Source organism: Mirounga angustirostris, unplaced genomic scaffold (genome assembly GCF_029215605.1).
Source record: "Mirounga angustirostris isolate CCGP_5_RB_7025 unplaced genomic scaffold, mMirAng1.0.hap1 SCAF_8, whole genome shotgun sequence".
Taxonomy (NCBI): Eukaryota; Metazoa; Chordata; class Mammalia; order Carnivora; family Phocidae; genus Mirounga; species Mirounga angustirostris.
In genome coordinates this window covers 30,416,922-30,443,224 of record NW_026991716.1, presented here as the reverse complement: position 1 = coordinate 30,443,224, position 26,303 = coordinate 30,416,922, and the positions used below count along the sequence as shown (strand labels likewise).

At 60.6% G+C, this 26,303-nt stretch overlaps 1 protein-coding gene across 1 annotated transcript in view; it reads right to left on the bottom strand.

Moving 5' to 3' along the window:
* The window catches only part of ITPR3 (inositol 1,4,5-trisphosphate receptor type 3), a 67,008-nt gene that overhangs the window by 2,006 nt on the left and 38,699 nt on the right, over positions 1-26,303 (bottom strand). The window contains exons 18-57 of the mRNA XM_064597472.1: positions 26,137-26,256; positions 25,589-25,771; positions 24,341-24,592; positions 24,110-24,254; positions 23,468-23,609; positions 22,614-22,813; positions 21,394-21,523; positions 20,878-20,935; positions 19,600-19,765; positions 18,104-18,268; positions 17,941-18,015; positions 17,380-17,505; positions 16,174-16,296; positions 15,888-16,088; positions 14,727-14,978; positions 14,369-14,494; positions 14,110-14,235; positions 12,784-12,904; positions 12,028-12,218; positions 11,274-11,422; positions 11,004-11,112; positions 10,783-10,873; positions 10,495-10,664; positions 9,043-9,217; positions 8,746-8,930; positions 8,382-8,582; positions 8,121-8,231; positions 7,622-7,717; positions 7,410-7,511; positions 7,235-7,321; positions 6,582-6,692; positions 6,290-6,482; positions 5,915-6,040; positions 5,261-5,433; positions 4,402-4,566; positions 3,528-3,720; positions 2,941-3,045; positions 2,726-2,853; positions 1,711-1,876; positions 920-1,080 (exon numbers count right to left, since the gene is read on the bottom strand). Coding sequence (XP_064453542.1) covers positions 920-1,080; positions 1,711-1,876; positions 2,726-2,853; positions 2,941-3,045; positions 3,528-3,720; positions 4,402-4,566; positions 5,261-5,433; positions 5,915-6,040; positions 6,290-6,482; positions 6,582-6,692; positions 7,235-7,321; positions 7,410-7,511; positions 7,622-7,717; positions 8,121-8,231; positions 8,382-8,582; positions 8,746-8,930; positions 9,043-9,217; positions 10,495-10,664; positions 10,783-10,873; positions 11,004-11,112; positions 11,274-11,422; positions 12,028-12,218; positions 12,784-12,904; positions 14,110-14,235; positions 14,369-14,494; positions 14,727-14,978; positions 15,888-16,088; positions 16,174-16,296; positions 17,380-17,505; positions 17,941-18,015; positions 18,104-18,268; positions 19,600-19,765; positions 20,878-20,935; positions 21,394-21,523; positions 22,614-22,813; positions 23,468-23,609; positions 24,110-24,254; positions 24,341-24,592; positions 25,589-25,771; positions 26,137-26,256 — 5,899 coding nt within the window. The remainder of the gene's footprint in view (positions 1-919; positions 1,081-1,710; positions 1,877-2,725; positions 2,854-2,940; positions 3,046-3,527; positions 3,721-4,401; positions 4,567-5,260; positions 5,434-5,914; positions 6,041-6,289; positions 6,483-6,581; positions 6,693-7,234; positions 7,322-7,409; positions 7,512-7,621; positions 7,718-8,120; positions 8,232-8,381; positions 8,583-8,745; positions 8,931-9,042; positions 9,218-10,494; positions 10,665-10,782; positions 10,874-11,003; positions 11,113-11,273; positions 11,423-12,027; positions 12,219-12,783; positions 12,905-14,109; positions 14,236-14,368; positions 14,495-14,726; positions 14,979-15,887; positions 16,089-16,173; positions 16,297-17,379; positions 17,506-17,940; positions 18,016-18,103; positions 18,269-19,599; positions 19,766-20,877; positions 20,936-21,393; positions 21,524-22,613; positions 22,814-23,467; positions 23,610-24,109; positions 24,255-24,340; positions 24,593-25,588; positions 25,772-26,136; positions 26,257-26,303) is intronic.

Here is a 26,303-nt window from a genome sequence, read left to right as displayed (position 1 = left end):
TGTCCTGACACCCTGCAAGAGGTGGAGGAGGGCCTCTGCACCAGACCCTGGAGCTCCTTCCTTCCTTCCTTCCTTCCTTCCTTCTGCTCCGCCCCACACGCCCTGCACCCCAGGAAGATGCGAGTCAGACACACGGCGCATTGAGGGAGGGGAGGCTCTGCTGAGGGCGGCTGGCAGCTGACGTGTGTCTGAGAGGCACGGCCACGTTCCCTGGGACGGGGGGGGGGGTGGCGGGAGGGGGCCACCAGGTTTCTAGCTCCTTGTCAAGCTGTGAGTTCTCAGACCAACAGATAAACATGTACTCAAAGATCAGTTCAAATTATAGACTTAAGAAACCAATAGAACTCCCCCTTCCCCCTCCCCCACTAAATAGCTCTTTCCTTTTAGCCTGCAATTTATCCGTTATGCAGTAATTTGAAGATGCACTACATTTGATGGAACGGATGGGCTTCCTTTTCCCGAAACACTACAAGACCTTTTTTTTTTATTACTATTCACTGCTTTCACTCCCTTCACACAACAGAAATTGGACAGATTAACTCTGATTCCTCCTAAGTCTGATAGTTGCAAGCTTTTCCAGGCCCCCTCTCAGCCTAGACCATCCAAAGCTTTGGGAAGCTGCCCTTCCTCTTGCCGAGCTGGACAAGGCTCCCTCCGAATGGTCCACTGAGCAGCCACCAGGGGCAGCGTCTGCCCTGCTCTCCCAATTACTCAGTGTCGGGCGCCCACAGGCCCCGGGGACACCACGCACGTCCTTGGCTTTTCCTGACAACAGAGCCCGCGCAGAAGAGCTCAGAGGTCCCTCCGCAGCTCAGGCAGCTGGCGGGGCTCCAGTGAGGCCGGCCTTTCCACGGGTGTCCACAGGTGTCCCCAGCTGTCCCTCCCCGGCGGCCGCGGCCGCTCCTCCCCGGGGCCACACCTTGATCATCTGGGCCACGTAGCTCTCCGGCCCCGTGTAGTCCGTCTTGTTTTTCACACGGACCAGCACAATGAAGTACAGGTAGTTCCACATGTTGTGTTCGAACTTGATGTGCTCCTCAAAGGACACTGTCTTGTTATCAAACTTGTCTCTCTCCAGACCTGAGGGTGTGGGGGGTGAGGACGAGACCGTCAGCCTCCCAGAGCCACCGTGGGGCCACCTGGCTGAGCAGACACGGCCTCTCAGTGCAGTGGGGGCCTCTGGTCTCAGGCTGACGGGCCTGGTGAGCACGTGTGACAGCCCACCCTGGCCCATTTAGGTCAGTTCTATTTAAGGCGCCCACCCCTTGGCCGTGGAGCCCCCGGCTGCCAGAGCTGCAGCCCTCCACCATGGCGGCTGGGGACCGGCGGCCGGGGACCGCGGCCGGCCTTCCGAGCCCGGGGGGAAGCAGGAATCGCTGAGAAGGGTTTTGTCCTGCAGGTGCTGCCTGCTGCTTAGCCTGTGGCGAGGGGACTAGCACCTCATACCGGGAGTGGGGAGAGCTCTGAACGGAGACCCGAGAGTTTGGACTCCCCTGTAAACCGAGAGGGTTTGGAGGAATGGTTTCTGAGGCTCTTCCCCACTCCCTTCTATTACCCCAAGCTCAGACAGGGTCCTGTTCTCCCCAAGTGTAGGATGAGCAAACAGCCATGGAGCCGTCAGCCCCAGGGGCCACGGGGACCGGGGAAGGGCCAAAGGGCGGCTGCCCCAGCCCCGCCTCGGCCCCTGAGGGGCAGGAACGAGGGCCTCACCGCAGATGAAGCACGTGGTCTTGAGAATCTCTTCCTTCTTCTGCTTCTCGCTGCGCAGGTCGGCAAAGGTGTCGATGATCACCCCAAAGATGAGGTTCAGCACGATGATGATGACAATGAAGAAGAACAGGAGGTCGTAAACCACACGGGCTGGGAAGAGAGACTCCTGCAAGGGTAAGGCAGGGGTGAGGCAGGGAGGCTTGGGCCCAGTTCACCCAGGCAGGCCAGACTCAGGCAGGGGTCAGGGTGGTGACTGAGGAGGCCCGGCCCTCAGCACAGGGGAAGGACAGTGTCGGGGTCCTAGGGCCCTGAGGGCGACAAAGCTGACCCAGCCTCACTCCGGGCAGGGCAGGCCCTGACTGGGGGTCAGGAAAAGAGCAGACTCAGGACACCAGCTGGGCCTGAGCCCTGTGGGAGGAGTTTGGCGTGGGGCACTAAGGCTGCAGGTGGCGGCTTGTCTCTGCCCCTGACTTTTGGTTGGGGGCACAGCCAGCTCTGCACTCCTCTGCCCTGCCCTGGGGATGCTGGGCCTCACACATTCTGGACACTTTGGCCAGGAAGTGGCTCCTCGCCCCCATGTGACTGAGAACAGACTGACTACTGGGAACGCCTGGCTGCCTGAGTCAAATCCCGAGGCCTCCTCGTGGAGCCGCCTCAGCTTCCCCACCCTGCGCACCCTTACTGTGGGCGAGGGCTCTGCCTCCCAGATGAAGCCGGTGTAGCCGGGGATCCGCCCAATGTCTGACTCACACCTTCCCTAGCCTGGACAAAGCTTGGCTGCCAAAGTCTTTCTTTAGAGCAACTTACGGTGAGCTGGTGGGGATGTGTGAGCGGAGTGCGGTGGGAAACTCAACAACCACGTGACTGTGTGCTGACTTGTGGGAGAGGAGGGGAAGGGGGTGCAAAGTGGGGGCTTGCGACACTGAAGACTGGGGGGGGGCAAGCCACTGTGCCAGGCAGGACCTCACAGTGGCTGACTCGGCCAGGGCTGGGGAGAGAGGTAGGCGATGCTCACGTCTTTGGAGGGCTTGCGGAGAATGTCGCCCACGCCGCCACCGTTGCGCAGCCCGTGGTTCATGACAGTGACGATGCACATCAGCAGAGTGTCACAGGCCCGCTCCGTGCTCTCCAGCTCTTCGTTCCCTACACGCGGAGTGTGTGCTCAGATCCAGGCTGAGCCCCCTGCCTCCGCGCCCCCTCCCCCAGGCCCCTGAGACACACTGCCCTCACCTTCCAGGACCTCAGGCACCGAGACCCCTGAGACACAATTCAGCTTGTCTCCACTGCACGTGCCCACGAATGTGGCAGCTCCATGTGGCATCCCCAGGGGGCTGGCTAGAGAGGACACAGAGGAGGTCACCAGGATGAGGACATGGCAGGCCTTATCATTCCCCTGGTTGTGTCCCCAGCATCACATCCCCCACGAAGCCTTCCCCCATCCTGCAAGCTCCCGACTCTGCCAGGCTACAAGTGAAGGGTCTTCGTGCCCTTGCCCCCACTGGGCTGTGCAGGAAGAGCAGGAAGGGGGGTCTGCACCCCTGAGCCTGGCACACAGGCAGCCCCAGCAAATACCGAGTTTAACATGAATGCCAGGGTCTGCAAGCAAGAGGCTCCTTAGGGAGACGAAGACCAAGGCTCTCCCACCCTCTCAGTCTGTGCCAGGGAAAAGGGAGGCAGATCGGTGTGAGCTAGACCTCCCCGGAACCCAAGAGGAGAAACTGAGGCAGGAAGCCGGTGGATAAGCACTCCCAGGGCCTGGTCCTGACACCGGTCATCTGTTCAGCAACCCCCTCACCCAAGGAGAGGGGATGCCAGACCTCCAGAGTGATTGCCGGGCAGCCGGTCGACCTCAAGGATGAAGTCATCCTTAAGGAAGAGGAAGCCAACAATGGAGAAGAGGTAGACGAGGATGAGGGCCAGCAGGGCGGTCAGCAGGATGGAGCGGCCATTGCGAGTCACGCTCTTGATGACGTTGAACAGTGTCTCCTCACGGTAGATGAGGTCAAAGAGCTGCAGGGCAGGGACAGGGCCATGAGGGACCACAGGTACTACTGGATCCCAGGGCTGCCCCGCTCCCAGTGGTTTCCCACAGGCTCCTCCAGAAGGGTCTGTGTTAGGCACATGGAACCAGCCCAGTGGGCCTGTCGGGGAGGCTGCTCAGAGGAACCGGAGTTCTAAGGCCAAGGGAAGGGAGTGTGGCCCAGGGGAAGGTGTAAAGGGTGAATGGGCAGGCAAATCCACACATGCAGGGAGAAAGATGACCAACTCTTAAAGTGTGCCTGCTACCTGCCAGGATGCATTCTACATGATTTTTGTGTATTAAGCTCATATCAACCTCACAATTTTTCTAGAAGGTAGGTGCTGTTAATTATCCTTGTTTTACAGATACAGAAATGGAGGCATGGGGCAGTTAAAAAACTTGCCCAAAATTACAGAGCTAGTAGTGTCCAAACTGGGACGCAAACCCAGGTAGTCTGGTTCCAGGGGAGATGGGCCAGATGGAGGTCAGGAGTGGCCAGCAGGGCCCTTAAGGTCAGGCTGAGGTCAGGTAGAGGAGGACTCTGGAAATCCATCCCTCCAAGCCCAGCAGCAAGAGGACTGGACAGAGACTGGTGCTGGGAACCGCTAGCAGCTTGAGGCGAGCCCCAATCACCCCACACCCCTGCCAGCCCCAGCCCCCACCACGCTCACCAGAATGCTGTAGAAGAGCTCATGGACAAAGAGGCCCAGGACACTAGTCAGGATGTAGCCCACATGGTAGAGGAACTCCATGTCCATGACCATGGCCTTATAGCCCCGGATGAAGGTGCCTCGGTTGCCCACGAAGCTCACCACAAAGACGATCTTGTTGGTCAGCTGGGGGCAAGTACAGGGCATGGGGATCAGTGTCCCACCACCCACCCCAGATCTCCACTCCCTGCTGCTTTGCCCGCCCAGTGCCCAGCTCAGAGGTCAGCCCTTCCATGGAGCGGATGTGATCTGCTCCTGCTCAGCCTGGCAGGCTCGGCATTAATGAAAATGCTTCCAGAAATGTATCTGGGCTCCTGGGATAGAATGGGGAAAAGCCCCTGGGGTCCATAGCTCCAGGAAGAAAGTGCGATACAGGTAAAGGAGGATGGAGTCAGACAGACCAACCTGGGCCTTTACGGTGACTTGGTAAGTTAGGGAAAGGCACCTGCCCCCCTGCCCCTTGCTCCAGATATGTTTTATTTCCAGCTGTCAGGAACTGCCACAACATACAAATCCTTGATGTCTACAGTGTGGACAGTGCCTCTGGGCAGTGCCTACTACCATGTACACAGCAGCCCCGAAACTGGTGCCCCAAAGTGCCTCCTGGCTGGCTGGCTCTGAGTGCCACTTGCCCCAGGTTGTCTAGGGAGACAGAGGAGGCACAGAACAGCCCTGAGTGCGGGTCTTTAACAAGCTTGACCCCATCACAGGGACAAGGGGGATAGGGCAGAGCAGTGGCTGCTGAGAGGCGGCTGGCCAGTGTGAGGTCCTACCGCGCCATGAGCGCAGGGGTTGGGTGGGGGCCCCCTCCGGCACTCACGTTGAGGGCACCCAGGATGTTGAGTGTGGGCCCAATGCCCAGGTAGTAGATGGAGCGCAGGATGAGTGCCACAATGAGGGGGCGGATGCTGTAGCGCTTGGTGAACAGGGCCACGATGGAGAAGCAGATGAGGATCCAGAAGAGCAGGGAGATGAGTGGGGAGCCCAGCACGCCTGGGGGCCAGGGCGCAGGGGTGAGCACTGGTCAGCGAAGCCCACCACAGCCCCAGCCCCGACACAGCCCAAGAAGCCACCTCCTCCTGGAAACCTTCCCTATAAAGTTCTCGGTCACCTGGTATTAGGGCCCCTCCCCCACCATCACACCTGCCTGTCTAGGCTTAAGGCAGGAGACCCTATTCAGATGCTGCTACCATATCTGACCTCTGGCTCATGTTTGTGTGTGAGAGAGAGAGAGAGAGAGGCAGAGCGAGAGACAAGCACTGTCTCCAGAAGTCAAGGATGCTGTCTATCCCACGGGGACCACATCTGTGTCTCCCCAGGATGGGGTGCAGAGCCCAAAGAGCAGTGCAGGGGTGCTTTTCCCCATTCTGCATCTGGTCCCGGAAGAGCCTGGCTGGCCGCAAGGCTCTGCCCAAACCCAGGGAGGGGGCATGGTGGGCTCCGGGGCCTCAGTCTGCCAGCCTTGTGTCCCCACCTGTGGACGCGCCCTCCATGTAGGGATAGAAGAAGGCAATGATGATGTTGATAAAAACCGCCAGGTTGAAGGAAATACTGCCCCACAGGGTCATGCGGCGGGAGAACCAGTAGATCAGTGGCATGCCTGGGGGAGGAGGGTGGTGGCAGGCTGGTGTGAGTGGGGCCTCTCGTTCACATTGTCCACCCACCCCGCACGGGCCCCCAGCGCCGGCACAAGCTCCAGGCCCCACTTCAGAAAACGTCACTGGAGCCCTCCTAGGGGTGGGGTGGGGTGGGGTGAGGCAACTACCAGCAGGTAAGGGGGAGTCCCCAAGGGGCATCACTGAGCAGCTCCAGGCCCGGCCTTGCCCTCCCGCCCCGCTGGGGTCCTCACTGCGGAGCTTGCGCTGCCATTCCATTTCATTGTGCAGGAAGGAGGACTGGTCGAAGAAGTCGCTCACTTTGCTGCCCTGCTCATCCTGCTCTGTGGTGGTGAAGAGCCGGTGCTTGGTCTCCTCTGTCAGGAACTGGCAGATGCCAGGCACTGGGAACACAATCTGCTCCATGCTGCGGTCCTGCCGCACGATCTGGGCGCACACAGGCACGGGGTCACGACTAGGCCACCGCCACCAAGGGCCAGGGTCACGGCCCTCACTCACTGCGCCCCTACTGCCCTCTGACCCCACCTCTATCTGGGACGTGTGGTTCTCGTAGTAGGCCAGGGGGTCCTCCTCCTCCTCCTGGGCAGGCGCTGAGGACTTGAGCATCTGGGACAGCTGCTTGTTGTTGAGGCTGAGCTGGGGGTAGAGGGGCCGCTGAGGGCAGGCCCCGCAATTCCCCACTGCTAGACCTGCCACCCAGCCCTACCTGCTCGAGGGTTCCCCAAACAGACCAGACCCAGCCCAACTAGGATGCAGCCCCAAATTGAGAGGGGGTAGTGGGAAAGCCATGTCCAGACAATCCCAGAGGACAGTCACCGCCCTCCGAGGTCCGGCTCCAGGCTTCCAGACCCGCCCCAGAGCTTCACTCCCACTTATACGTCTAGGTTTCACCCAGGCCACCAGTCTGGCTCTTCCCGCCCTGAGCCCCGCCCCTCACCCCCCCGTTCGAGCTCTTTACTCAGGTGCAGGCCCCGCCCCCGGTCCCGCTCCGCCCAGAGTTCCTGCCCCGGCCCCCGGCCTCATCCCGATTCCCACGAGCCCTCAGATCTCCGCTCTGCTCTCTTCCGCGCCCTCAATCCTAGCCCCACCCCCAGATACCAGCCCATCCAGTCTCTCGCCCAGCCCCGCCCCTGCATCTAAGCCCCGCCCCACATCCAGCCTGGTCCCCGGGCCCCCACCATGGAAGAGATGCCCTCGGCCTCCTCCTCTTGAATGCGCTTCACCGGCTTCAGCAGGTGCTGCAGCTGCTTGTTGTGCCTGGAGAGCTGCGTGAGAGGGCGGTGCGGAGTCACGGGGCGGGGCCACGGGGGGGCAGGGCCGCCGGGGGCGGGGCCACGGGGGCGGGGCTGGTACCTGCAGCGCCAGGATGTAGATGTTGTGGCCCACTTCCCGTGGGCTCACCTCCGAGTTCTCACGCTCCTCCTCCTGCAGGTAGGCCTTCTTGATGACGTCCACCTGGCGGGGCAGTGCCTGTCTGAACGCCGTCCTCCTGGGGCGTAGGGAATCCCCGCCCCCCGCACCCCACCGACTCACGCCTTCCCACCTGACCCCTGGCCCAGCCTCACCAGCTCCTGGGGCCGCAGGCTGATGAGGATTCGCTCCGCGTTTTCACTGTCGTGCCGGCTCTCCATCAGAGCCAAGAGCAGCTTGGAGGCATTGTCCTGCGGAGAGGTGGGGAGAGGGCGACTCCCTCTGTCTACTCCGCAACAGCCTCTCTCAGCCCGGACGATGCGCCACGGCCTTCCCATTCCCCGCTGTCCCCCAGGACTTGCTGAGAAGCGTCCTGCAAATCCAGCCACCCCCCCACCCCCGCTGCCTTCACCCCCACCCCGCGGCAGGTGCACACAATCCCCCAGAGAGCAGACACACACACAGGAGGCCCTCAGGTAAACCCAGAACTCGCTTGCTCCCGGAGTGTACATGCAGTCCGTTTGCTCACACACTCATCTGTGTGTGTGTATTAAACCCATCACCACACCCCAGTATGCACACTCAACACTCCTGTCGCGTGGGTATGTGCACACCCATCGCATGCACACTCACGTGGGCTGCCACGGGCCCCACCTTGAGCTGCAGCACCAGATCCATACGGTACTTGCACAGGGGACTGATGTCATTGAGAATCAGCGCCGTGATGATGTCTATGCCATTGGACTCGTGCGTCACGATGCAGGTCTGGCAGGAGGCAGTGGGGGGACACGGGCCCCGGGGCCCCTCAGCACTCTGGCGGCTCCAGAGGCCTCCGTCTCTCCCCTGCCCAGCCTGCGCCCTGCACCGGCACGGCCACACGCCCTGTCGGCTGCTGGCGCCGCCGTGACAGCTCACCTGGTTCTCGTGGCAGGGGCCCTGGCAGTACTCAGTGAGGGTCTCCAGCGTCTGGATGACCAGGCCCACGTTGTCCTCATTGATGTAAAGGCCCAGCAGCCCCAGGCCGCCGGTGGTGCTGCCGCACATGATGTCCAGAAACTGAAGCGTCTCGCACACCAGGTTATAGTTGGTCTTGTTGTTCTGAGAGCGCAGGAAGTTCTGCAGGGCACGGGAGGGTGGGCATGGCACAGCTCTCGCAGGGGAGGAGAGGCCGGCCCTGGGGGACCCCGCCCTGTGCCACCAGCTGCAGAGCAGTGGCCCATGGGCAGAGGGCAGGGGGTGCACGTGCTGGCCGGATGGCAGGGCAGGGGCAGGCACTCACCTGCAGATCCCGGTTGTGATTCTCACACAGCAGCTGCAGAAAGCGCAGGATGGGCTGCATGATGAGCACGGACGTGCCCATCTCGTTGCTCTGCACGCGCTCGCCCACCTCGTGGCCCCGGCGCAGACCGGGGCCCAGTGAATAGCGGGATGGGGAGCCTGGCATCGAGAAGGAAGCTACGCGGCCTGCAGTGGGGAGGCCTGGTGAGGCTGGGGCTGTTGGAAGAGACCAGACCCTCACCCTGCACCCTCTGACCCGGGCCCGGCACCCTCATCCTGTACTGCTGTGACCTCTGACCTTTGGTGGTGGGGTCTGCAGGCTCCCGGTCCTCGCGCGGCTGGCTGCCCAGGTCGTTCATGTTGACGGCCACTGTGGACTTGGTCTCCTGCTGGGCCCGCTTCATGCGGTCGTGCAACACTTTGAAGAAGCGCTCTGACTTCTTGTCACTTGTCATCAGGTTGTAGAAGGATTTCTGGGGGTACGGTGACATAGGGGACAGCCTCAGCCCTGGGCCTGGTGCTAAGCAGCCCTTGGTGAGTCCCTGGAGCGCTCTCTCCCGTGCTGCCGGGACAAGGCTGGGCCACAGACGGGTCCCTAGACGTGCCCTGGGACTGGCCACAGACGGGTCCCTAGACGTGCCCTGGGACTGCAGCTGGGGCAGGAGCTCAGGGCTGTCAGAGGCGGCGGGGAAGGCTCGGTAGCTGCCGTCGCTGCGATGCTGGGGGCCTGCACAAGCCTCCTCACACCATCTGCATCTGCCCACACAACAGCAGAGCTGCCCCTTGGAAGTCTAAGCCTTGTCCCTCCTCTGCCTGACACCCTGCAGCGGCCCCACCTCCCAGCGCCCATGAGGCCACCTGATGGCCTGCCACCTCTTTTGGCCGTACCCGTGCAGTGCCCCCCTCTTGTGCACATGCTTACCTCTGGGCCCTCGCTGCACTGGGCCCTCTTCAGGGGCCTACCTCCAGCCCTGCCCCGGCACCCCCATGACCCTCGCCTCCATTAGCACTGTCCAACACGCTTTCCGGGCCACAGAGTGATTAGAGTCATTGGCTGTTGTCCCCACTAGGATATAGGACCAATTCATAGGATACATGGATTTTGTCTTTTCTGTTCATGGCTGAATCCTTAGTGCCTAAGCATACGGGAGGCACTAAGTGCAGACTTATTAAAACAGTGCATGAGGGGCGCCTGGGGGGGCTCAGTCGGTGAAGCGTCTGACTCTTGGTTCCAGCTCAGGTCATAATCTCAGGGTTATGAGATCGAGCCTCGCATCAAGCTCTGCACCCACCATGGAGCCTGCTTAAGATTCTCTCTTTCTCCCTCTGCCCTTTCCCCCCACCCTCAAAAAAATCTTAAAAAAAAAAAAAGAGTCATGAATGAATGAATGGGGATAAGGCAATCATAGGGGACTTTTCAGAGGAGGCAGTCCTTCGGTTGGGCACCAGAGGCCGAGGAGAATGTGGAAGAGGAGGGAAGAAAGCCTGAGCAGAGACCAAGAGGCAGGAATGATGGATGTGACGTGAGCAGCGTGGTGGGGAGTCAGGCGCAGGCCTGGCTTGAGCGGGACGGTCTGCGTGGGTAGGAAGAGGCCAGGGGACGCGGGGGCAGTTATGGGAGGCGGAGCCGCCCCCGCGTAGCCAGACTTGTGCAGGCCACCAGCACCTAGCCCTGCAGCCAAGCCCTGCAGCCTCAGCAACGTGGCGCACTGTGCTGAGCAGGTGCTTAGCACCCCCTGCCGCTCCACACCTGGATCTCAGTGTTGCCACCATCCAGCAGGCGGATGGCCAGGCCAATGCTCTCCTGGAAGATCTTCTCGTTCTTGGTGCTGGTGATCAGGTCGCATACCAGCTTGGTGGCCCCCTCCTTGTCCAGCCGGCACTGGGTGGCCGCAATTGCTGACCAGTCTTGGTCCAGGCCTAGAGTTGGGGAACCCACGTGAGGGGAGCTGGGGGGGGGCAGGGAAACAGAAGGGAGGGCCCAGGGTCTGGGCACGTGGGCCACGCAGAGGCACTGTGGCGGGGAGGCAGTACTGACCAGTGCCCATGGGGTCTGGAAGGTCCCCCCTTGAGCTGGACTTCCGGTTCTGGAGGTAGTTTTGTAGCAGCATCTTGCGCAGCTGATTGCCCTGGAGGGGGAGGAGCGAGGCCCCACAGTGGCACATTTCACCCCTAGACCACTGGCCCGCCCACGCTGGCCCCAAGCCCTGGGCCCTGCCGGCTGGGCTCCCAGGGCATCCAGCTCCCCCAGGCACTCACCCGGTCCCCGTACTTGGTCTTCTTGAGCAGCATCTGCTGCAGGGTCCGCAGCACCTTGACACACAGCTTCTCCTCCGACTCCATGAGGTCCTTGGTGTGCTGGATCAGCCTGGCCCATGAGGAAGGAGGGCATGCTGGGGGCGGCCTCGGCTGCCTCCCTCCAGCCACTTCCCCTGCCCCGGCCCTTCGCCCTGTGGGCTGTCCGGTCCTGCCCTGTCCCTGGCAGCCTCGCCCCAGCCACCCCCCTGCCCGGCCCGGCGTCTGGCTCACTTGGACAGGAAGCCTCCACTCTCGCAGCGCTGGTAGGCCTCACTGCCCTCCAGGAAGAGCAGCTCGGGCCAGTGCAGGACGTCCACCAGCACCGACAGCTCGGCCTGTACCAGGGGCCTCAGCCGCTCCTCCAGGGCCGTGATGATGTCCTGGGGTGGGCACGGCACAGTCAGTACCAGGCCAGGTGCAGGTCGCCCGGGCCCAAGAGATGAGTGGGGCTGGACTGCCATTCCGCCCACCCCAACAACGAATGGCCCCGCGGATTTCTCCGAGCCTGCCGGAGGGGCCCTGCGCCCACAGAACCAACCTGAACAGTGCAGGTCATCTGTCCGCTCAGAGCCCCTGGCTGGGAGCCACAAGCCCTAGCTTTTCTCCCAGCCCCTCCTCCAGCTGTGTGACCTGGGGCAAACCGCTTCCCCTCTCTGGGCCTCGGCCTCCTGCCATGTGGGGACAGTGAGCCACCACAGCCCCTCAGAACTGTGTAGACAGTGGCCAGGAGCGTGTCGCACAAACAAGAAGGTGCTGTCAGGACTGAGAGGTGTCCCTCCCTGTTTCATGAGCACCAACCCTACTAGCGGAGGCCTGGGTTCTCCTGGATTCCCCTGGAACGATGCCCCTCGGTCCCCTGCCCAGGGCCTGCCCTTAGCAGGGGCCTCTTTCCTGGGGAGCGCGGGCAGCGCAGGAAGGGACGCTTCCCCAGAACCACCCTTCCGAAGCAGCTTCCGTGGCAGATGCCGGGCAGCCCCGCACCCACCTGCAGCTTCTCGATGATGTTCTTGTAGTCCCACTGGTTGGCGGCGGGTGGGACGCGCGGGAAGGCCCGTGCGGTGGCCTTGTAGTTAGAAGCGCTGCGCTGGGCGGCAGCCATACACGTGGCGCCACTGCTGAGCAGCGAGCTAATGTGCGCGTCCAGGTCCATGGGCAGCGAGATGGCCCGGCCTTTGGCTGGTGGGGAGAGACAAGGGGGTGCTGGAGGGCAGGTGGGGGGTGGGGGGATCCGGCCAGCCAGAGCGGCCAGGCTCTGGGCTGCCGTACTGGGGGACAGGGTGAACTCACCGAGATTCTGGGGTACGCGCTGGCCCCCACTTGGACTGGGGTGCGCTCTTCCCCTTTTGGGGTAAAAAGAGAGAGTTTCTGCCTCTCTGATTCTACCTTGGCTCCACCCTGAGCCCTCCCCTCCTCTCTCCCACCTTTTCTCTCCCCTTCCCCAGTGCTCCCTAACCACCTACAGGCCTCCCTTGTGCCTGAAACCATCTGCAAGCAAAAGAACCTTTGGTTGGGGGACGTCAGCCAGCATTCTCCTCTGGGGAAATGACTCAAAGCTCAAAGGAGAAAACAGCTTTTCTCGATTGCTAAGATGCCAGTTAGACACCGAGAAGGACTTGCTGAGAACTACCTGGGAGATGATGGGCGAGCTTAGGAATAACGTGTTTATTTTGAGGGCAGGCGTCCCTGCGGTGAAGGGAGGGGAGGGGTGGTTGGAGCTAGCCAGTGCCCCTGGCACACTCACCCACCATGGCGAGGGTCCGGATGCAGGCCTCCACGGAGCCCTTGTGCTGCTGCTGCAGCCACGGACACTCGAGCAGCCGTGTGCTGGACTGCAGCAGCTGCACCACAATGGTCTGGTGTGTCTGCAAGAGGCAACACACCTACTGCTACAGCCTGGCGCACTCTCCACCCTGGGCAGCCCCGGGTCCAGGGACCAGGGCCCACTGAGAATGGGCATGATGGAGGAACAAGGCTTCCAGTAGTTACCACGTGTCTTTGTGCCAATGGAAAAAGGCACCCCCTTTCCTCTCAGCAGTGCACAACCTGCCCAACTGTACGTGGCAGCCCTATGAGAACTCCCCAAGGTCCAGATCTGGGGCTTATAGTCCTATTGCGGACCCCTTCCTTCCTTTAAAAACAATTTTTTTAATAAAATAATATTGTGAAAAGGTGATATATTTCCATGGTTCAAAACCCAAAGTATGCTACAAAAAGGCTTACTTTGAGAAGTCTCACCCCAAGCTTGATCCCATCAGCCCATTTTCCCACCTCTGCCCTGGGACTGATGAGAGGTGGAAAAAGCTGATACAAATTACTCACAGTCCCAAAGAGATCCCAGGGCCCAAACGCATGTGTGTCAAAATGAACCCACCCTTGCTGAGCGACCAGGACTCACTCCACCCTCAGTCCCTCTACCTATAAGTAACCCCTTTGTTGGGTTCTTGTGTCCATCCAGTGATTTATGGTATTATGACTTAGGTATTGTCGCAGGCTCCCCCCTCCAGAGAACCTGCCTCTCTTGCCTTCAAGGGGCTCTGGGCTAGGAAGTCTGGGAATCTGGGAATCGACTGAGGGGCCATGCCTCTTCCAGCGATTTAAGGCAAACTTCTGTTCCCTAGCCTAGAGCTTTTCTGCTGATGCAGGTAAGACTTCAGTCCTAGGGGCACCAGATCGACTAAGCCGACAGCAAAGATCTCTGGGCATCGGGCCCTCTGGATTACCGCTCGGGCTCTGCTATCCACTGTGGCAGGCATGACCGTCTTGTCTTCGGGGAGTACGTGCTGCCAGCTGTCCCCTGCCACCCTGGGACCCGTCACACCAAGTCAATTTAGGAATTCCTGTTCTAGGGTACTGTCCCCACGGTAATCCCGGAGCCGCAGAAGTTATAGGAGATTAAACGTTTGTTGTTTTAAACCACTAACTTTGGGGGTAATTTGTTATACAGCATACGTAACTAACACACTTGTCTATGTCCTTCTGCTACGTCTTTATGTGCCACAAGCAGACGCGAATATATGTTCTCCTTCCCCTTCCCAGCACGAGAGCGGTGCGCGCAGCAGAGGCTCACCTGCAGGGAGGTGCTGTTCTCGGAGAACGGAGAGCTGAAGAACGCGCCGATGGTGTCCAGCACGACGGTCAGCACGTACTTCTCCAGCGTGGGGTCAGCCAGGCGCTTCTCCCGCTTACTGCACACCTGGGGCAGGAGAGAGAGATGCCCTGGGGGCCCCTCCACGCCCAGCCCCTGGAAGGCTGCCCAGGCTCCCAACCACACCCCTGCCCAGCACGGCGCGCCCACAAGCCCATGCCCCACCCCCCAGGGGACAGACCCGAGCCATGTCCAGGGTGAAGTTCTCAAAGAGTGTCCAGATGTGGTTGCTCGTGTAGATCTCTTTCATCTCCACCTCCGTGTCCACATAGCAGTGATTCACGAAGTTCACATAAGCCATTTTCACCTGCGCAGGCGGAAGCAAGGTCAGGGGCGCGAGCAGGGCCACTGGCCCAGGCTCTCCTCCTCTGCACTCCACTGATTCTCCCCTAACCTCCCCCTTGTTCCTCAGCCCACGTCCCTCCTACCCATCCCCACTTGCCTTACCTCCCCCTTCCTGCCCGCCATGCAAGACTGACGGCTGCCCGGGCCTGGCTCCACCACCCCTTCTCCCCCGCCAGCAGTCCCAGGCCCCAGACCTCGGTGATGCAGTCCTCATGTGTCACCACAGACACCACGTCCTCCAGGGGCAGCAGGGAGGTGCACTTGATCTCCGTGTAGACGTTCTTGCCCTCGGCGCAGGCGGCCAGCAAGTCCACCAGGGAGATGTGGTACATGAGGGGGCTGTGGTCCTCCACGCCATCCCGAGCAGCCTTCATCATGTCTAGCAGGTGGGCCAGCGAGGCCTTGTCATTGTAGAACACGACCACGTCGTCACCCGCGTTGGTCAACTGCGGACAGGAGGGGTGCCCGATCAGACGCCCCAGTCCAGCAGGCCCCGGGTGTACCAGGGAGAGATTAGGACTCTGACCCCAGCCCTCATGAGACACTCAGGAAAACCCTACCCTGCCTGGCCTTTGGGGCCGTAGGCTGATGTCTCGGGCCACCTGCCATCAGGGCTGAACCCTGGACCCAGAAAAAGTGCCCCATTCTCCCCTAAGGAAAGAAATCCCACTCAGGCTTGTTTCAGAGGTGCCTCCTTTAGGAAGCCCTTTCTAATCCCTCGCCCGCTCCCTCCCCTGGGCTCCCAGTGTGGAATTTAAAGCTCCCAGAGCACACGCTGCATCCTCTCATGTCAGTGATTATGTTATTCACAGTAATAATAATAACAGCAATCAATAATCCGCGCTGTACAGCACTTCCGGGGCAGGGCGCCTCATTCATCAGGTCCCTCATCTCCCTTTACTGTGCTCCCCCCGCCCCTCCACCCCCATACCGCGCTGTAAGATGCTTCTGGGCAGAGACCACGTCTGTTCCAGAGTTAGACTCGGCCCTTCCTCCTTCATGCCTTCGGCCAACAGGTCTACCAGGCACCTGCAGGGTGCCAGACGCCGGGGCCCGCACAGAAGCACACAGGATGTGGTCCCCCGCCCCGAGTTTACACCCCACTGATGTCCCCTGGTACACGTGCTCCTCGGCCCACAGCAGGTGCCTCATGATTTTTAAATCCGTGAAAATACAAGGATAAATAGTGGAATGAGCGTGTGGGTTCTTTCAGGCCTGTTACCGGAGTTCTCCTAGACCCGCCTCTGTGGCCTTAGTCCTCCCTCCACCGGCCAGGTCCCTCTCGTGACCCCCCGTCTGACTTAACTCTGCTCCCGCCGCCTGAGCCCCCACGCGCCCCCCGGCCCCGTCCTCACCTCGGTCATGATCATGTCCTGGCACTTCTTGACGTACTTGCCCTCGGCCTTGATGACAGTGTGCAGGAAGTCCAGGTACTGCACGTGCCGCCCGTGGGTGGCCAGCAGGTGCACGAAGTGCTGCAGCACGGGCTCGCTGATTTCCGAGCACAGCTGGTAGTTGTTTAGGAAGATGTGCTGCATGGTCTCTGCCTCCAGGAGCTGGGGGCGGGCGGGCGGCTGTCACCAAGGGGGATCTGGGGCCTGCTCCCCACCGCCGCTGCCACCTCCCACCTTGCGCCCTTACCCCCGGCGTGAGGAAGAGGTGCAGGTGCTTATGCAGCAGGGCCTGGTTGCCCGGGTTCCCCGCGCAGAACTTCTGCAGGAACTGGTGCGTGTAGCGCAGGATCTCCATCATCTTGGCATCACCCTGGGCACCAGGACAGGAGGAGGAAGGTGAGGCCGGGCCTTGCGCCTGAGCTCCAGCAGCTGTGGCCGGGGGTCTGGGCTTGGGACTGGGACCACAAGGAGGCCAGGTTCAAGGTGAAAGCTGGGCCTCCAGGTCAGAAGAAGGAAATGTGTGTTGGGCGCCGGGGTGGCTCAGTCGGTTAAGCATCTGCCTTCGGCTCAGGTCATGATCCCAGGGTCCTGAGATCAAGCCCCGCATCGGGCTCCCTGCTCAGCGGGGAGCCTGCTTCTCCCTCTCCCCCTCCCCCTGCTGTGCTCTCTCTCAAAAAAAAAGGAAATGTGTGAAGGGCTGAGGAGCAGAGGCTGAAGTGAGGCCAGCGTTGGGGAGCAAGATTGAGGGATCGGGGTCAGGTGAATGCTGGGTGTCAGGCTCAAGAGCCAGTGTGAGGCTTGGGACATATCAAGATCAGGGTCAGTCAAGGGGAGGTGTGGAGGGTCAAAGGTTGAAATGATGCTAAATTTGGAGTCCAGGACCAGGGTGTGCCTGGGGTTAGGTCAGGATAAGAGGTCAGAGTGAGGCTAGGGTATGGAATCAAAGTCAGGGGTCAGTATGAGGTCTGAGTTGACATCATGAGTCAAAGAGAGGCTGGGGTCAGATAAGGGTCAACATGGATCAAGATAAGGAGGCGATGGGGTGCCTGGGTGGCCCAGTCAATTAAGCATCACCTTCGGGGCAGGTCTTGATCCCAGGCCCCGGGATCAAGCCCCACATGGGGCTCCCTGCTCAGCAGGGAGCCTGCTTCTCCCTCTACCCCTTCCCCCCTGCTCGTGATCTCTCTCTCTCTCTCAAGCTCTTCCTCTCTCTCTCAAATAAATAAATAAAATCTTTAAAAAAAAAAAAATAAGGAGGTGACAGTCAAAGGTTACAATGAAGCTGAGATGATCAGGAAGAAGCCAGAGAGGGAAATAGAAGCTAGGGTCAGGGTCAAGAATCAGGGGTGAGGCAGGGTTAGGTCAGCATTCAGGATTAGTGCGTGGTTTGGGTTAGGTCAGGGTTCAGGGGGAAGCTGCCCCAGGGAGTCAGAGGTCAGAAGTCAGAGGCCACCTTGTCATAGGGGATCTGCAGCAGGTCCAGCATGACCTTGTGGGCATCCATGTTCTTGAGCAGCCTCTGCTGCTTCTTCCTCATCTGCTCCCCCACGCCGCACATCTTATTCAGCCGTTCCAGGATCTGGGGAGGGTGGGGGGTGAGCCCAGAGCCCCTGCCCTCCTCCTCCAGCTCCCCCGCCATCCGGCTCCCCCCGCCCCCCCACTCAGGCTGGTCGGAGTCCCCAGCCAAGTCCAGCCAAGCCCCAGCTCACATCGGGGACAGGAAGGGGGAAGGAGACCACGTTCACTGAGTCGGATCACCGCAACAAGGCAGGGAAGCACTTTTTAAAAACCTAAGTCCACCCATAAAAGTAAATAGAATATGGCTGTGAAATGGAATTTCATTAAATTCCTTCAGCTTTAAAATAATTCCATCTGGACCTGGGCAGGGTTGTCTTTAATGTGTAGGCAAAGCAGAAGATGTGTATTTTGAGGGCCAGTGACTGGCAGTGGGGAGGCAGGAGAGGCCAGGCCCCGGAGCCTCCAGGGGGGCGCCTCAGGGCCCCAGGCCACTCACGCCTTTGACAATCTGGTAGTTCTCACTGCTCTTCTCCCCAGGTGGGTGCAGAAAGCCCTCCTCGTCTGTGGGCCGCTGGGAACACAGGGAACCGCACAGGGGTCAGCTGGGCCCAGCCCTCGCTGAGAACTCTGGCCTCCCAGCTCCCCACCACCCCGCTCACCTCCTTCTTGTCTTTGGCAGCACCTGTGTCCACCTCCTCGCCCTTGCTGCTGCCCTTCTTATCCACCCAAAGCTCCGACTTCTCCACCATGGTCCGCAGCCGGTCCAGCTCTGACTTGATCACCTTATAGTTCTCCACATCCTGAGCGGAGATCAGCAGCTGCACCTGAAGGTTGACCATGGGCATGCCTGGTGAGATGGGCACCCCGAGTCCACTGCCTCATAGAGACCCCGGTGCCTGCCCTCTTCCAGGCCTCTGCTCCTCCTCAATGCTGATGCCCGGCCACGGTCCACCACCTCCAGGAAGCCTGCCCGGATGGCCGAAGGCCTCCCCACACTGCTTGTCATGAGCTGCCCCATCGGCTGGCTTCAGTTGCTCACTGACTGGTGCCGCTAAGGTCTATCACTTGGCCACTGCGACCCCAAACAGGGCAGGGCAAAGAATACTGGCAGCACTGAGCGCCTGCTGCAGGACAGCCGGGTCCCTTGGCTCCCACTTCACTCGCCCTGGTCAGGGTAAGGGAGGAAAGCTCCCCGGGCCTCAATGCCCCCCTCCATAAAACGGGAATGAGAGGAGTAACCATGTTGCCAGGGGCCGCTGCGAGAAGTGCACTAATGCGAGGCCAAGGCTCAGTGCCTGGCACATGCTCAAAAAATGGCAGCGCCTTTCACAGGGAGCTGTCAAGATCACACGACAGCACCGTCACAGAACCAGTCACCTTAGTGAGGGCTGACTGCATGCCAGCAGTGATCTGAAGCACTTAGCACACGGTATCATTTGTAAACTCTCAAGTGCCATCTGCCTCATAAAAAGCGACAAGCCGGGGCGCCTGGGTGGCTCAGCCGGTTAAGCGGCTGCCTTCAGCTCAGGTCAGGATCCCAGGGTCCCCGGGATCGAGCCCCGCATGGGGCTCCCTGCTCCACGGGGAGCCTGCTTCTCCCTCTCCCTCTGCTGCTCCCCCTGCCTGAGCTCTCTGCCCCCCTCAAGTAAATAAATAAAAAATCTTTTTTTTTTAATTTTTTTTTTTAAAGATTTTATTTATTTATTTGAGAGAGAGAATGAGATAGAGAGCATGAGGGGGGGGAGGGTCAGAGAGAGAAGCAGACTCCCTGCTGATCAGGAAGCCCGACGTGGGACTCGATCCCGGGACTCCAGGATCATGACCTGAGCCGAAGGCAATCGCTCAACCAACTGAGCCACCCAGGCGCCCAATAAATAAAAAATCTTAAAAAAAAAAAAAAAGCGACAAGCCTTGAGTCAGGCTGAGAGGTCATAAAGGTGGCCAACACTTGGCCTTCATCTTTCAGGAGTTCAGCAAGGCCGAGAACCCCCAAAGAAGTATCCTGAGCTCCCCTAAGCTGCGAGCTCCCCGCTCATGGTTAACCCCCCGGTGTCCGGGCCAGGCGGGTCCTCAGGGTCCCTCCGCCCAGGGAAGCCCCCTGGGGCCTCCCTCCCGCTCCCCAGGGGCCGGCCGGGGGCTCAGACAGGAGCAGCACCTGCTTGAAGGTGTGCACGGCCTCCTGGCGCTGGCTGAAGTGCTTGAAGAGCAACTGCAGGGCCCCGGAGACGAGCGGCGCGTAGTCGTGCATGGTGAGGTGGATGAGCACGCGCAGGAACATGCGGCCGCCCTCGTCGTCCACCTCCAGCATGCTGCTGGTCTTCCTGTGGCGCCAGGGGAGGGCACGCTGGGCACCAAGCTCCCCGCTGCCCGAAGGGAACGGCGCGCGCCTGGCCACCCACTAGCGGATGCCGCGCCCGGTGTCAGACTTGCTCCAAATAGTGAGGACTTCTCCCCAGGGTGTCACCAACCACTGCCCTGAGCTCCCCGAGGGATCCCCGCGTTCCCTGAGATCCCGCAGGACTCCCCTTGCTGATGCAGCTGAAGCGGGGACTCTTCACAGGGCCCCCACAGGCCCCCACCCCCCACCACCACCCCAAGAGATCGTAGAGATTCATGGAGATTGGCTGGGGCCAGGAACAGGGGTGGGGGAAATCCCCATCTTCGGCTGTACCATCCTCTAACTAGAATGCAGCATTTCCTTCAGTGGGGAGAAATTAGCGGTACCTGTGATTTTGACGCCAATACCAATCACAGATGTTCTCCCATCACCTTACCGTTGTTACAGAAATTGTGAATCCCGTTCACATGCATCGCGCCTTCGAAATCGCGGTACTAATTACACCCCCGGCCCAGCTTGTTACTTAATGTGTTAATAAAGAGCCACATAGCTAACTGTCACTTCAAATTTGTTTTCTTCAATATTTTGATAACTGCATCTCAAAGCTCTTGGTTTCCTTTGTAATTTACGTGCCTTATTTTATGAATTTAAAAATGCCCTTCTGAGCCCAGGTCCCAGGGCTTCACTAGATGCCAGGGGCGCGGCACAGAAATGGTGAAGAGCCCCCAGTTCCCAGGGCGACCCCTCCCCACCCTAGCCCTGTGTACAGCGGGCTCTCCCCCACACCTCCCCCTGCTCCCCTCCAGCCCAAGTCCAGATGCACAAATAGAGTCACACTTGCCCTGGGTGAGGGCAGGGGAATAACCAAGATGACACAAGGGCCCAAGTGGCCCCTGTATCACCAGGGCATGAGAGGGCAAAAGCACAGAGCCAAGGAGAGCCCCACCCCAGAGCCTGGTAAGGGTCCTGCAGACCCAGGAGGAGGGACCAGCCCCAGCCCAGCCTTGGAGACCCCAAGGAGGGGGGGTTCTCACACCTGCGTCAGCATTGCCCACGAACCCCACACACCACCCCCCACCTCACCCCTGGCCTCACCCCACTCCGAACATGGCCTCCGCCTGCTCCCCGATGCGGTCCAGGTTCATGTTGGCAGCTATGGGGAGCAAGAGTGGGTGGATGGGGGCAGGTGGCAGGTCCGTGCCCAGGAAAGATGAGGAGCACAGGGGTGAGGGAGCACTGGTTGGGTGGCAGCCCCTCTTGCATGCTCCTTCCCAGGGTGGGGGTGGAGCCAGCCAGGGCAGGGACCAGAGCAGCTCCACTGCCCTGCGGGGGTGAGCAGAATTCTGACCTGGGCACCAGGGCACCTGGGTCCCGGTCTGGTTCAGCCTCTCATTGGCTGTGACCTCGGGCAAGTCCCCGCCCCTCTCTGGGCCTCAGTTTCTCCATTTAGGAGTTGGAGAGAATGATCGCCTCTCACCATGGCAATTAAATGGGCTGGGAAACAGAGCTGGCCCCGGGGCGTCCCCCAGCCTCCGCCCCACTAATGTGTACCCCTGGGCAAGTCACACAGCCTCAGCCTGAAGGCAGGGGAAGGTGGGGGTGGGGGCTCACTGGTGGAGTCGAAGGCCGGGGCGGTGCCGTCAGCCCCGCTGTCTTGCATGGGAAACACTTCCACAAACTCCTTCTTGAAGACGGACAGCAGGTAGGAGATGCGGTAGTCCAGGCGGACGTTGAGGATGAACTGGTGAAGCGGGGAGGGATGGGGTGAGGACTGGGCTGAGGTCGGAAGGCCAGTCGTGCCCCAGGAGAGGGGAGGGGGTACCCTGAATGAGCTCTAGCACTCAGGGGTCTACGGCAAAGATGTTCCAGCTACTATAGGACATCACAACCTAAAAAATCAAGACTCCTCTCCCCGGGGAGGTCCAGAGTGCCCTCTCTTCCACTCCTGCCCCAGTGATGAGGGACGACACCTCTTCTCCGAATGAGGCAGAGACCCTCAGTCCCTCCCCTTCCCTAACCCTCTGTCCTCATCCCCCCTGACACTGGCCTCAGTGGAACTGAAGACTAGGGGGCAGCAGGAGAGGCCAGTGTCGGGGGGGTGAGGACAGAGGGTTCGCAGAGACCCTTGACTGGTCTCTATCCTTATGGGGCGCAGAGCTTCTGGCCACGCCCCAGGATGCAGATCTGGAAGCCCTCAGCTCCTAGAATGAATCAGAATGGTCTGACTCCTCTGACCAGGCCCTGCCCAGACTGGGTCCCCATGGAGGTCACTGCATTACCCTTCCCGTCCTCTGGTGGCAGCTGGGCAAAAGCAAGCATTCTTACCACTCCCGGGGTCCTACCAGCCCCTTCTCCAAGTGTTGCCAGCGCGTCTCAGACAAGACCCAGAACAGGAAAGACCATGTCTGCCTCACCAGGAAATGGGCCCTCAAAGCTCTAGCTCTGCTCCAAAATGTCTGTAGGATGGCAGTATAGTCCCCTCCCCCTCTTCCTTTCCTCATCTGCACAATGGAGGGACGGAGCTAGGCTTTAGTGCACACCAGAATCACCTGGGAGCACAGACTGTGGGCCTGCCTCGGGTGCCTCGGATCCGTACGGAGGTCTGGGGTGGGGCCCAAGAACATGCGTTTCTGAGTTCCCTGGTGAGGCCGTTGCTGCTGGTCCAAGGACCACACTTTGGAAACCACTGGGCTACACAGCCAATCACCACGGAGCCCTCCAGTACTGGATACTGTGATCTGAGCAGGGGTTCACCCCCCAGCCTCCCTGCCCCGGGCCCCACTCTCCTGCCCTATTCCCAACACCTCTCAGCGCTGTCCTGGCCCAGCCACCTGCAAGATTTCCAGGATCTTCAGCTTGGTCTCCATCACCACAATGTCTTCATTGTCCTCGAACTTGCTTCTGTCCAGTGGCTCGGTGGTACCAGCGCCGGCAGACAGGCTGGGGGCACCAAAGACAGACTGCTTGCGGCTCAGCACCATGGTGGACATCATGTGGCCCACGCCCTGGATGGACCGCCGCACGTTCTTGCCTGCGGAGTGCGAAGTACCAGGGGGTCACGGGGGTGCACAGCAGGACCCCTGGGTCTGACTCTGACTCTGTCTCTGTCAGAGGCAGGGCTCACCCAGAAAGGCTTCCTGGGGGAGGTGAGCTTTAAGCCAAATCTGGGCAAAGAGGGGCTGGCCAGAGCAAAGGTAAACTGAATGAGAATTCTCCTGTGAGGCATCCTGAGATGCTGCTACAGAGCATGGGGGACAGAGGGGACACCGTGTGGGGAGCACTACGCACCAGGTGTCAGACTATGCGCTTTTTGATTAGAGGAGTTTATGCCCCCTGGGGGTGTCCCCGAGGGCAGGGCTGTGTCTGCTGTCAGACCAGTGGCTCCTCGATGGCAGGGCTGTTGCTCGACCACTCCCCTGTCTGACTGGGAGCTCCTCAGGCAGGGCCTGGGTCTCCCCTCCTCCCTCATTATCTCCCCTCAGGACCAAGCTGTGTTGGAAGGCAACTCCCCCAGACCCCGGGGTCTCCACAGCGCCTGGACAGGGGCCCCTCTGGTCCAGCAGGGGCCAGGAGACAGGCTGCACAGGGGGCTGATCAGAGAGGGCTCTGGCACTAGGAGGAGACGGAGGAAGGCCAAGGCTGGGGCGGGGGCGGGGGAGGGGTGGCCCTGGCCACTAAGCCTCACCGCCTGAGTCATCGTAGGCCTGCAGCATGGCCGGGGGGCCCTGCACGCAGTCGATGATGCCCAGCAGCGTGCGAGTGAGCCGCAGCAGCTCGCTGAAGCTGTAGAAGCCGAAGTAGATGAGATTGTGCGCCAAGCTGACCACCTGCGGGGAGGGGGCGGGGCCGAGGTGAGCGGGGCGGGGCCTCGCGAAGGGCGGGGCCAGGAAGGGAAAGTAGGGCGGAGCGGGTGTTAGGAGGAGGTGACGAAGGTCCTCGGAAAAGGCAGGGCCTCTGGGAGCACGGGGCTGTGAGGACAGAGCCGCCCCCAGTCAGCTAATGAGGAAGCGAGGCCCGCAAGGAAGGCTACTGGGGGGTGGGGGCGGGATAGGGCAGAAACGCAGGAAGGTGGGGTGCTCCCCGCAGGAGCCCGTGACCCAGGAGGGCCTGCAGCGGTGAGTGGACCATGGGGAGGCAGCCCTCTCCCAGGTGGCAGGGGAGAAGTTTTCCACTTGGGCAGTCCTGGCGATCTATGCGAGCTCCCTGAACTGGCTGGGGCACGGAGGGAAGTGAGGTCATGGAGCCCCCAAAGTGCCCCTGGGGGCAGCTGAGGGGGCCAACCAGAGCCCCCCAGCACCAGCTCCTCGCTGCCCCCCTGCCCAGCAACCTCGAAGGTGAGCTTGTTCTTCTCCTCATTGGCAAAGGGCACGGCCTCGCTGACCACGTTGTTGAGGTAGTCCTCCACGAAGTCCATGGTGCTGGCAAACTTGTTCTTCTTGTCGTCGCGAGAGGCGTTTAGGTTGGAATCATAGCTGCCGGGGGAGGCAGTGAGGCATGAGGGTCGCTGAGATCCTCCCACCCTGGCCTCGCCTGGCCCACCCTCTGCTCCCCATCTCACTCCTTGATGGTGATGGCTGTGGGGATCTCGGTCCAGAGGCGGGCGAACTTGACCGGTGTGACCAGCTCCTGGGGGTCCCTGTCCACATGCACGTGCAGCATCAGGTGGCAGAAGGAGGCGCGCAGGTCAAAGGGCAGCATTTCGTCTGCCATGCACAGGAAGATGAGGTCAACACCCAGCTGCTGGGAGATCTCGTCGATGGCCAGGTACTGGCGGTCCAGGCACATGCGGGCAAAGAGCTTCAGCTGGTACCTGCAAGGGCGCAGCAGAGGGTGAGCCCGCGGCAGGTGCGGGCCAGCGTGGGCCACCAGCACTTGGGCCTGGGCTGGCAGAGGCCTTGGGAAAGTGGCAAAGGGACTTAGGTCAAACCAGGCACCCGCCAGCGTAACAGAAAAGACACAACTTTGAGTGAGCATTTGCCGCTCTCCCCTCCTTGCGAAGGAAGAAACCACTTCTGGCTCAGCCAGGACAGGTCTTCACGGGAGGAAGACTGGCTGAGCATGAGGCTGGGAGAGTCAGGGGAGGGAAGTGTAGTAGGGGGACGGGCCTCTTCAGAGCAGCGGATGCAGAGGTGAGCCCGGATGGAAGAGCAGCTGAAAGGAGGCCCGCAGACAGCCCTGCTCTGCATGGGGTGCTGGCTGTCCTCGGCTTCCTGGGTTTGACCCTTGGCCCACCACTAAGGAGGTGTGACGTTGGGCAAGTCCTTTCACCTCCCTGTGCCTGTCTCCCCAACTCTGGGGGTGACAGTAGTCACGGGGCTATGGTGAGGCGTCGATGAGTGGCCAGGTGAAACACTTCGAACAGGGCCTGGTATATGGCCAGCATTGGATAAGTGTTATCTAGTAATCTTATTTATTTTTTTTTTAAAGTCTCTTTTTATTTATTTATTTATTTGAGAAAGAGAGAGAGAGAGAAACAGCATGAGAGGGGAGAGGGTCAGAGGGAGAAGCAGGCTCCCCGCCGAGCCAGGAGCCCGATGTAGGACTCGATCCCAGGACTCTGGGACCATGACCTGAGCCGAAGGCAGTCGCTTAACCAACTGAGCCACCCAGGCGCCCTCTAGTAATCTTATTTTTTAAATAAATATGTGTGGAGACAGGTTTGGGGTTCATTCAGCCCCGTCCCTGGGCTGAGCTCAGCCTCCCCAGTGAAGGCTGCACAGCTGCTGGGGATGGGCTGACGACCTTGTGAGGAGGCCCGAGGGCACCGGAAGTGCTAAGGACGGGAAGGAGCTGGGCCCCAAGGCACCTATAGTAGCTGAGCACGTTCTCGTCGTGGGCATTGCCTGCCCGCGCCTCCTGGGCTAGCTGCCGCACGCTCTTCTCGTGGTGCTCGTTATTCCTGTCGGTCCAAGTGAGCCACACCTCCTCCTCTGAGTACTCGATGCTCAGGTACTCGTGGGACTGGGCCATCTCCTTCACTGGCCGAAGCCTGCAAACCAGGGCCAGCCATCACAGGGAGTGGGGGGCCGGGGCAGGACGCCATGCCCAGAGCCCTCCGCGAGCATGTCCGGCCACAAAGACCCCTCTAGGAGCTTGGCTGAGTGCCGGGTCAAACACACTCCTCGGACCACGAGCTTCTCAAGGACAGAGGATCTGGCTCAGTCCCCGAGGCCTCCTTGCTCACACGGTGCCAGCACAGAGCTGGCCACACAGCAGGCAAGGGTGTGTATCTGCACGCAGTGAGGGTGCCGGTTCCAGCCCGCACGCACACGGGGCCCAAGCTCTAAGGAGCCTGAGGAGCAGGGGAGCAGGGCGGAGGCCGGGCTGTGGCCAGGGGACAGCGCAATGGCTCACTCGGTCTGGATGAGAATGTCGCTGTTCTTGGGGTCCAGCACACACTTGCAGATGAGCTCCTGGGTGACGGGGATGGCGATGTGGTTGGACACACACAGGTCAGAGAGGTAGTCCAGGAACCTGGGGTGGTGACCGCAGGGGTGGGGAGGGGACTCAGAGGCCGCTCC